The 10,702-nt window shown below is 52.3% G+C and overlaps 1 protein-coding gene across 4 annotated transcripts in view; it reads left to right on the top strand.

Moving 5' to 3' along the window:
- Positions 1–10,251, top strand: part of CLSTN1 (calsyntenin 1) — a 38,425-nt gene extending 28,174 nt beyond the window's left edge. For all 4 annotated transcript variants that reach the window (XM_077312221.1, XM_077312223.1, XM_077312222.1 and 1 more), the window contains 8 exons: positions 1,130–1,287; positions 2,954–3,102; positions 3,919–4,145; positions 4,259–4,429; positions 4,870–5,015; positions 5,289–5,427; positions 6,408–6,592; positions 7,085–10,251. In XM_077312221.1, the coding sequence (XP_077168336.1) occupies positions 1,130–1,287; positions 2,954–3,102; positions 3,919–4,145; positions 4,259–4,429; positions 4,870–5,015; positions 5,289–5,427; positions 6,408–6,592; positions 7,085–7,285 (1,376 nt within the window). In that variant the 3' untranslated portion in view covers positions 7,286–10,251. The remainder of the gene's footprint in view (positions 1–1,129; positions 1,288–2,953; positions 3,103–3,918; positions 4,146–4,258; positions 4,430–4,869; positions 5,016–5,288; positions 5,428–6,407; positions 6,593–7,084) is intronic.
- The last annotated feature ends 451 nt before the right edge of the window (positions 10,252–10,702 follow it).

The following is a 10,702-nucleotide window of genomic DNA, read 5'->3' on the forward strand; positions in this document are numbered from 1 at the left end:
GTCCACCGCTGGCATGCTTCCCTGGAAGGTGGCCTCCCTCATTCTTGCTAGCCGGGCTTTGAGGCCGTGTTTTTTTTTTAAACTCCATTTTTCCATTTATTTAAAATTGTATGCTTGAAAATGGCTAATGCTCCAGAGAGCTCTGCCAGAGTAGGAAAACACCTTCTAATTATTCCTCACTTGAGTAATGATGTTTAAAACCAGCTTAGAAAAGAATAGCTAAATGGTACGGCTTTGCCCTTCTGCGAAGCTGTCTTCCCCTGGTAAAGAAATCTTAATTGATTTAATCATAGGAGTCTTAACCTCCTGATTAGAGCTGCATATATTTGCATATGAATAAAGGCAGTCTTTCTACTTTTTTTGGTGGGGGGGGGGGGAGAGACCAAATCCCTGTGCTTAGAGCAGGCAGACCTATCTGAGTGAGAGGCAGGAGTGAGAATGGGAATTCGGGCTCTTGGCAGGGAGACAGGGCTTAGTGGTTCTCCAGATGTTCATGGACTACAATTCCCATGAGCCCCTTATTATTCTTAAATTCTTATTATTTGGGTAGGCAGGGTTTCCCCATTAACTTTCTTTTAGCAGACCACCTGCTACTTACCAACGATATTTTAAGTCTTCGGATTGTTGTTTGGGTGTCTCATGAACATTGAAACATCGGTTTTGTTTGTTCACATCTGTCATGCATCCTTTCCCGTCTCATTTTCGTGGCGCCGAAGTTTGCCCTGATTTGTTCACTTGTACATGTGTGGCATGAAACGATTTTGAGTTGATGAGAGTCGATGCATTTCTCGGTATGCCTGCTTTGAACCGTAGCCTTGAAATCTCAAACGGCGTGGATGTCACTGGAGAGGGGAAATTCACCGTTCAGTAAGGGCCATAACCTTTTATTTCCATGGTTGAGCTGGATCATTCCATTTGCCTCCTTCGCTCAAGGCCCGCGTTGCATGAGTGAGCTTCTTTTTAAGTTCTCCCCGCCCCCACCCCGAGTTGTGCTTGAGCGTCACGGCAAGGTTAACACAAGAATGGACACTTGCTAACCTGCATGCCGACGCAGCCAGAACCGTGAGCGGAGTTGTCCCACCGAAGAAATTGATTGCGTTAACCATCTATTTTCCCTTGCTCAATAAAGGTGGCGAGCACCGCATGGCCCAGTTCTTCCGGGGCAACCTGGCCGGCTTGATGATCCGTTCTGGGAAACTGGAGAACAAACAAGTGATCGACTGTCTCTACACCTGCAAAGAGGGGCTGGATCTGCAGATGGCTGAGGGGGCCAGCAAAAGCATGAAGGTAATACGCCGGCCCCGGGATGTGGAATGGTATGGGATCTTGCCAAATCTCAGAAGATAAGCTGGTTGCCAGGTTCCCCCTGGCCTGTGGGGGGCGGGGACTAGGCTTGCCAGCTCTTGAGATTTGGGGATGGAGCCTGGTGAGGGCAGGGACCTCAGAGGGGTGCCATGCCCTCCCCAGTAGCCATTTTCTCTTGGGGAACTGATCTCTGTAATCTGGAGAGGAGCTCTAATACTGGGGGATCCCTCCAGTCCCACTTAGAGGCTGGCAAAGAAAGGGAAGTAGGGTTTAAACATGCCTGGTTTTACTTGTGAAAACTGCAGCCTTCCTCTCTCCCGTTTCTTTCTAACTAGGACAAAAGGTAGACCCCCCTGCATTTTTCCCTCTCCGCAAGGATAATGGGGGGGGCTGGCAGTTTTGATGGGAAAACTTAGCTGACATGATTTAAATCCTTTATTGTTGACTCTGGTCCAAACTGGACCACTGGACAACTGAAATGTAGTCTGAAAAGTGCTGGAAGAGCCGGGACCTCTCGAACATTACTAGATGTCCAACATTCTTGGAGGTTAGAGCAAATCTTGGTTAGATTTCTTTTTTTGGGGGGAGGGGGATTTTGGACAATGCAGGAAGGAGGAAATACATGAAACGATGTTGCTGCCTCCATTCATCCCCCCCCAACATTTACAGACAACCGATATTTAGTATACTGGTATTCGCCCCCCCCCTGGGATCGCCAAACTTATGCTATAAATAATTACCTCTAAGAGATTGATGTTTCCCTGCATTTTATCCATCAGGGGTTCCGTACCTGTCGTACAACCCCTTGGAATTCCGACATAAGAAAAGCAAATTGCGTCTTTCCCCTTCTTTCCTCCCCTATCTCCCCGCAGCAGGAAACGTTAATCACTTCCTCCCACATGAATATATTCCATTTGTTTAGGAGCTAGCACAACAGCTGCAGGATGGAGCCGTTCAGCACCCGCTCACCGCAGCCCTGGCAGCGGCAGCCGGGAAATGCCAAACAGTCCTTTTAGCTATATCAGCATTAATAATAATAATAATAATTATTATTATTATTATATATTATATATTATATATTATATTATTATAAATATAATAATAATAATATTTATTTATTTATTTCCCGCCGCTCCCAAAACCAGCTTGTGACGGGTTACAGATCGTCCATGCTAACGACCCCAATAAAACCCCATTAAAACAGTCCAAGGGAAAAAAAATTAATATAACAAGAAGCCAGAACAAACATGGTGGTAGAACTCAATCTCCCATCCCCCCCACCCCTCCAGAGAGGCTGATTCTGTGAAGGCTCAAGGGGGTGGCAGGTGACAGGGGATGAGCGAGAGGGTTGGGAGTGTCCTGCATGGTGCAGGGGGTTGGACTAGATGACCCAGGAGGTCCCTTCCAACTCTATGATCCTATAATTTCTACATGTCAGTTCAGACTTGGCAGCACTTGCTCCAACCTGGATGGCCCAGGCTAGCCCTGCCTTGTCCGGTCTTGGAAGCTAAGCGGGACCAGCCCTGGATGGGAGACCACCCAGGAAAGGTTCCAGGACTGCAGAGAAAAAGGAGGACGCAGCTCCTTCTAGCCCGGATTTTCCCTCTCCCCGCAAAACATCCCCTCTCATCGCCGCCCAACCTTTCAGATCCAGATGAACCCCAGCCAGTCCGTCCTGACCCTGGAGGGAGACGACATCGACCAGTTTGACAAGGCCATGCAGCATATCTCCTACCTGAATTCGCGGCAGTTCCCCACTCCTGGGATCCGGAGGATCAAGATCACGAGCACGGTCAAGTGAGTTCCGCCGCCTCTTGTTCCGCAGCGGGTAACGCTAAAAGCCCATTTTGCCCCTTCTTCAAGTGCCAGATGAGAAAAAGCCCAAGTTGGTCGACAAAAATGCCTGCTAAACATACCACCTTCCTGGCCCTGAAATGTTGGCCTGCCAGCTCTGGAACTGGCCCTCAGCCCTGCCACTTCGGCCACTTTATCCACAGAGGCCTATAAGCAGGAGCGATGGTTAGGGGTGCTGCCCGTTTGGTTGCTCCCTCTGGCAGCTGCCGTGCCGTGCACCGAGCTGTTGAAAGAGGTCTTCTCCGCTCTGCTGGAGCTCGCCCTGGAGGGAGAGGGCCAGCTTGGTGTAGTGGTTAGGAGTGCGGACTTCTAACCTGGCATGCTGGGTTCGATTCCCCGCTCCCCCACATGCAGCCAGCTGGGTGACCTTGGGCTCGCCACGGCACTGATAAAACTGTTCTGACCGGGCAGGGATATCAGGGCTCTCTCAGCCTCACCCATCCCACAGGGTGTCTGTTGGGGGGAGAGGAAAGGGAAGGCGACTGTAAGCCGCTTTGAGCCTCCTTCAGGTAGGGAAAGCGGCATATAAGAACCAACTCTTCTTCTTCTTTCCGATACACCAGAAGACTGAGAGTAGAAGAAAATCAGGGCTGACATGCCAGGCACTTTAAAATAGACCACGTACATCTGAAGGCCGCCCGTTCCCCCCCCCTCCCCGTAACCCCTGCCTGACTTGTGCCTTGAGTGGCCTGCGTCCATCTCCGTGGCACACGACCGCCTCGGGCTCTAAGGGCATCGTCTCTCGGTCGCCTCCCGCAGGTGCTCCAGCGAAGAGGCCTGCGTGGCCATCCCCTTCGTGGACGGCCACGTCATGGTCCTTCAGCCTGAAGAGCCCAAGATCAGCTTGAGCGGCATCAACCACTTTGCTCGTTCCGCGTCGGAGTTCGAGGGCCCCGAGGGGGTCTCCCTCTTCCCTGAGCTCCGCATCATCAGCACCATCACCCGGGAGGTCGAGCCGGAGGGAGACGGAGACGAAGACCCCACAGGTGAGGGCTCTGGGCGGGACTGCGGGGCGTCAAGCGCCAGGAGTGGCCCAGCCCCACTGAGGGAAGGGGTGACCCCCGACCTTCCTGACCCGTTTCTCCTTGCCCGTTTTCAGTCCAAGAGTCGCTGGTGTCCGAAGAGATCATGCACAACTTGGACACCTGCGAGGTGACCGTCGTGGGGGAGGAGCTCAGCCAGGAGCAGGAGAGCCTGGAGGTGGACCTGGTCCGGCTGCAGCAGAAGGGAATGGAGATGAGCAGCTCCTCCCTCGGCCTGATCATTACAGGTGAGTTTTGACGCTCGGCCAGCCCTGCAGGGGGGAGCCAAGCCGTGACGGAAGCCGCTGGACGCGTTTTTTATTCTTGGCCTTTGCTCTCAAGTGAGCCTTTTCAGCCGACAAGGCAGTAACCGCCCCAGTGATATCCAAAGCAGTCCTCTAAGTCAGGGGTACTCCACCTGTGGTCCTCCAGATGTCCATGGACTACATTTCCCATGAGCCCCTGCCAGCATTTGCTGGCAGGGGCTCATGGGAATTGTAGTCCATGGACATCTGGAGGACCACAGGTTGACTACGCCTGCTCTAAGTGACCACCTTTCCAATACTTCAAGAGAGCCACCCTGTTTCCTCTCCACCTCTTCACCAGTCTGTGTTCCTGTGCCCAGAGTCGGGTGGGGGAGCCCGGTCCCTCCTTGCCCCTGACGACAGCTGCGTTGCTTTCCCCGTAGGGGTCGATACCATGGCCAGCTACGAAGAGGTTTTGCACCTCATCCGTTACCGCAACTGGCACGCCGCGACTCTCTTCGACCGGAAGTTCAAACTGGTCTGTTCGGAGCTCAACAGCCGTTACGTCAGCAATGAGTTCAAAGTGGAGGTATGCGGGCAACTCTGGTGATCCAGACATCGGTAGGGTTTGAATATCCAAAGAGGGTGGAGGAGTAGGATGCTTAAAGAGTATGATAGCTTTTATTGTGAAGAGAAACAATGACATATAGAAAGAGAGAGAGGAGAGATGTAACTATGTAGTTAGCTGTTTTCAGCAGTCCAACTGCTGTTCCAGGAGGGATCCAACATGGCTTCTCTCACGTTCTTACGTTTTTCATTCCCTTCCTGTTTCTCCCATTCTCCCCCCACCTCTGCCTGCCAGGTGAACGTCATCCACACGGCCAACCCCGTGGACCACGCCAGTCACATTGCCGCCCAGCCGCAGTTTGTCCAGCCTGTCCACCATTCCTTTGTCGACCTCTCAGGTCACAACCTGGCCAACCCACACCCTGGGTTTTCGGGTAAGGACTTGACCTCCATTTGGCTCCCCTTCAGATCGAGAGGCCATTTGAGACTCTGCCTCTCTTTCGCTCCCTTTCCGGAAGCGGCTGATAAACGACAGCAAATTGCCTCTGAGCAGCACGTAGCATCGGGGGTGAAACAACCTTGCTAGATGTCTAATGCCAATGAGAGGCAGCCCATTTCTCCTTGGGCTCTCAGGAAATAGCTCTTCCCAAACACCTATAATTAAAACTATTTTTAAAAAGGGTAGAATGCATACAAAATATAGAAAACAGCCATTAGAACACTGCTTTGCCTCTATGTTATGCTGCTCAGTCTTAATTAATTAATTGATGGATTACTTAATTAGTAATTACATTTGTATACTGCCCTCCTCTAAGGCTCAGGGCAGTTCACATAGAACGTAACGGAATAATACATCAAGCTCACTGATTATAATATATACTATATTACACTGATTATAATATATACTATAGAATTATATAATATATATACAATTTGTCACAAAGAAACCTTTGGGTTTGCTTCTCCTGCCTGATCCTGGGGAGACCACCCTGAGCTCTCTGGAACTTGGCTCAGGGGTCTCCTCCTTGAGCCTGTAAGGCACCTTTGGAATTCTGACCCAGGGCGCAATCACAAGATGGCTGTCGCAGGAGGTGGAACTGATAACAAAATGGCTGCTGCAATAGGCGGGGCCACCCTCAGAAGGTCAGGGAGCGATTTTATGCATAATACTAATAGTGCTTCTTCTGCCTGAAATCTTTAAGCTTATCTAACAGGATGCCTTTTAATCTGCCCAGCCAATCAGAAGCCCTGCTGAGCAAAAGACCATCTAGCCCCTCCCACTTTCAGTAAGCACCAGGAAAAGGATGGGCAGGTGCCACGTTGGAGACCCCTGCACTTAGAGTTCCCTCCTTTGCCGGTCCCCCAGGACTGGCAGCCCCTCCTCTGCATGCTTCTCTCTCTTTTCCCCTCTCAGTGGTTCCGAGTACGGCCACCGTCGTGATCGTGGTCTGCGTCAGTTTCCTGGTGTTCATGATCATTCTGGGCGTCTTCCGCATCCGAGCCGCCCACCAGCGGACGATGCGGGACCAGGATTCGGGGAAGGAGAACGAGATGGATTGGGACGATTCCGCCCTGACCATAACCGTCAACCCCATGGAGGTGAGGCTTGAGAGTGCTTCTTTCCTGGTTTCCGGTTCAAAGGCCCGAGACCTCAGCACGCAAGGTGGGGCTTCCGTTGGCCCCGCTCCTGAACAAGCACCCGCAAGGAAGCCAGCCTGCCTGGCACCATGCCCATGACCTCCCCCGCTTCCAAAAACATGCAGAACTGTCACTGTGCCGATTCTCCCTTGAAGGGAAAGGGATAGGGAGGGTTATTTATTATTTATTGTGGTGTGGCCAGGAGATCAGGGGACTGTCTGGCCGCCAGGCAAGGGATGTTTGGAGGTGGTGTGCCATGGCCTGCCTCTGCGTCATGACCTCCCCCTAGTGTTCCTTGGGGGAACTCCCATGGAAATCCTCAGAGGTTTCCCATCCAAATACTTGCCAGCTTAGTTTCCGAGATCCGACTCGCCTGGGCTGTCCAAGGGGAGGGGTGATGATAGCGGAGGGGGGGGGATTGGTCAGAGCTTACAAGGTGTCCTCTCCCCCCAGACATACGAGGACCAGCACAGCAGCGAGGAGGAGGAGGAAGAGGAGGAGGAGGAGAGCGAAGAGGGTGAGGAGGAAGAGGACGACATCACCAGCGCAGAGTCCGAGAGCAGCGAGGAAGAGGAGGGGGAGCATGAGGAGGACCGGCAGAACGTCACGCGGCAACAGCAACTGGAGTGGGACGACTCCACGCTCACCTATTGATCCCTGCCCCTCCCGCGGCCGCCCCCCTCTCACTCTGTCTCCGTCTCTCCCCCCCCGCTCTCTTCCACAATCCTCCGCGGCAGCCCACTCCATTGCTGCCCACGATCCGCGGCGCAAGCAAGTCGCTTGTGCCCGCCGAGCCAACCGATGCAGCCCCGACCCCGCCACGTGCGTGTCTCTCACTGTCCTGCCTAGGAGCCCCCGTCAAGCTCCGCCTCTAGAAATCTAGCTCACCGCTCCTCCGTCTTCTGTACCCCACCATGACTGGGTCCGTTTGTCTTTCTTTTTCGGGTTTGGTTTTTTAATTCTGCCAGGAATCGCCTTGTGCGTGTGCTCTCTCTCTCTCTCTCTCTCTCTCGCTCTGTCCTCGCCTCCGTTTTGAGAGATTCGGCTGCTCCATCGCAAGCACGAGAGCGAGACTGTCCGGCATCTTAGCTTCCGGTTTGGGGGTCAGGGTGTTGGGGAGGCAGCTGCACCTCCACAGCTTGTTCCTTCTCTCATGTGTTCCGGGCAAAACCAAATTCCAAGACTGTCCATTGATGAAAATGGGTTGGGAGGGGAGGGCGCCGTTTTCCGTTCTTTTTGCAGCTCACTCCATCCATCCTTCTCGGTCTGACAGTCTTCTTCCCACCTTCTAGTGCATGTGTAAAAGCGGCAGGACGAGGTTACTAGGTAGGCGATTAACAGGACTTTTTAATATTTTGTAAATATATGGGAGGGGGTTATGTAATTATGTCCTTCGTGGTAGTGAACAACGGGGAGTGGGGGGGGGGAGGGAATAAAACCAGGCTTCGGTTTTTAAAAAACAAAAGAGAAAGAAATTTAAATATCATAACAGCATGATGTAGAAGTAAGTTTTTCTCTTCCATGGCACAGGGTTCATCTAGCATAGAAGACTTTGTGGGTGATGCGGAGGCCGTGGTCGCCCGCTGCCACCACCCTCACCCCCATCCCGCTCTGTCGTCAGGCTCTCCCCTTCCCCAATATATTCTTTAAAATTTCAGAGGCAGACGTGTCAGTTAAACTTCAAAGGCTTCCCCCACTGCCACGAGTCTCTCTCGGGGAGGGGGAAGACAGGACCACCCACCCCTGGCCGTGGCCACTTCGGTTGTGGTTTCATCTCATAGGGAGGGGAAGCGAGGGTGGCAGGCGTGCACCCAGTGGCAGGTGTGTTCTTTTTGCACAAGGGGAGACGCCCCCCTGGGGATTGGGGCTTCCTGGTTTCTCAGCAGCAGCTGTTATGGAGCTGGCTCAGTTCACTGAGGGCAGTGGCGCCGTAGGACCCAGAGGGCCCTGCAGGGGGCGTGTTTTGCCTTGGCTACTCACCTGGACAGGTGAACCTGGACTTGCAGATAGCTAAGAAGGCCCGGCAGGCTTGGGCCGAGTGACCGGCATCATTCCTGCTTGGAATCCTCATCCCCTGTCCTTCCTTCTACACTGACTTGGGACATGGGGGTCCCGATCAGTTTTTTTCTGTTTTTGGGGGGAGGGGGGTCTTTGTTTTTGTTCTGTTTACACAACGGCCACAGGCCCTTCCTGGGGATATCAGGGCACAAGCCTGCTGAGACGACCTTGCTCCATCCAGGTTCTCAGGCCACAAAGTTTGGGGCGGGGCAGCCTCAGCTGAAACCTCACCCAGGTTCCGAAAGACCAGAGTGCTTGAAAAAATGTGAAAGGCGAGTTCTGCCCCCACCGGCAGGGCAGGCAGGTAAGCGCCAGGGTTTTCGGGAGGCGATTCATGTTCTCCATGTTCTGGGAGGGAGCCTCAGGTTTTGTCGCTTTCTGCTTGGTTGTGATTACCCCGGGGAAGGAGGATCTTTCAGCTATATGGCGGCAGAAGAAACTGCCATCCAATCATGGCCAACCAACGGCAACCCTGCAGGGCAGGGGTGGCCAAACTCTCCAGGCGTGCATAGACCACAGAGCCCCTGCCAGCATGGCCAGCGGGCAGGGTCTTGTGGGAATTGTAGTCCATGGCCACCCCTGCTGTAGGGTTTTCCACCGCAAGAGATGTTCAGAGATGGTGTTGCCATGGCCTGCCCCTGTGTGACCCCCCCTGCACTTTCCTGGGTGGTCTCCCATCCAAATGGGGACCAGAGCCAGCCCTGCTTAACGTCTGAGATCTGACAAGAGCAGTCTAACCAGGGCTACGCTGGTCAGGGCAGCTGTTGAACACTCCCTTGTTATTAAGCACAGAGCTGTTTGAGACACTCCTCCTCTGGCTGCAGACTCGGGTGAGCCAGATGTTGTGCTGGGCATCTGTGGATAGTCTCATCTACCAAATTTTGGGCTCCGGAAACTCAAAGAGGGGACTTGGCAGAACCACACGGCTTCTTGCTGTCCGTGGGTCAGGTCATTGGAGGGGGACAAGAGACGCTTCTTGGACTCTTTGGCAACAAAGCTAATTCCTTTCTTTTTCTCCCCTCCCAGCAAGCAGCTCTAGGGTTACGGGGGAAGAAAAGCTGGTCTCTGGCGTGCCTTTTACAAGAGAGGGAGGGGTGGTTTGGGAAAGGCAGGTAAGGTTTAGCCCACACAAATCAGCTTACCCTTTTTTTTTAAATTAAGAAAAACACCACCGCCACCACGTAGATTTTTGTAAAACGGGCAGGGCAAAGCTGGTCTCAGCAACTTTTACATGGTAACATAACCGCTAGTTTTAAATCTGGGAAAACTTTTAACTTCTGTCCGAGTTGTCCTGTGTTTTAAGGTGTCATTGTGTGGAAGACTTTTAACCCCTTCCATTATTGCCATCACTGTAGCAGCTGTATTTTTAGACTGTAAACTTGATCATGAGTCTCTTTCTCTCTCTCTCTCTCTCTCCAAAACACTAATGCTGAAAGGTTGTAAACTTTTTCTGATGCCGTTTGTAGCCATCATGGGTCTAACATTTCAGATGTGTATATTGGTAAACAGGTTGAGTTTGGAAAGTCTGAGCTACAATAAATTTCTGGTTCTAAACCGTCTAAGGAGGTGAAGCGACTAGTAATTGTATTTAACTGCATTAACAAGGGTTTCCTGCTGGCCACAGCTTAAGGAAACCAAGGGTGCCCTCTCACCAGATGGTATGATCTGCCGTAAAGAAATTTTTGTCGAGTCTGCTATATTGCTGCTTCTCTGTTACTTGTAAAGGCAAAAACACCCGAGAAGCTGGACATTGCGACACCTGGTGGCAGAACGAAGCATTACACAGTGCATTTGTTCTCCAAAGGATAAACATCTTCCGTTCTCTCTGGGAATTATCTAGAGCCAGTAGCAGTCTGCACATACTCCGCCCCCACCCCTCCAATATGGAGTATAAGAAATGCCAGCCTGCCCATTGCGCTGTAGCTATCTGTGCCCGCTTCAGGGGCAGAGGAATCAGGCCAAGGCAAGATGCGGGCTTCCCTTATTCAGCGGCCCCTTCCCACCCCAGCCTCT

The sequence above is a fragment of the Paroedura picta genome, chromosome 15, assembly GCF_049243985.1.
Source record: "Paroedura picta isolate Pp20150507F chromosome 15, Ppicta_v3.0, whole genome shotgun sequence".
NCBI lineage: Eukaryota > Metazoa > Chordata > Lepidosauria > Squamata > Gekkonidae > Paroedura > Paroedura picta.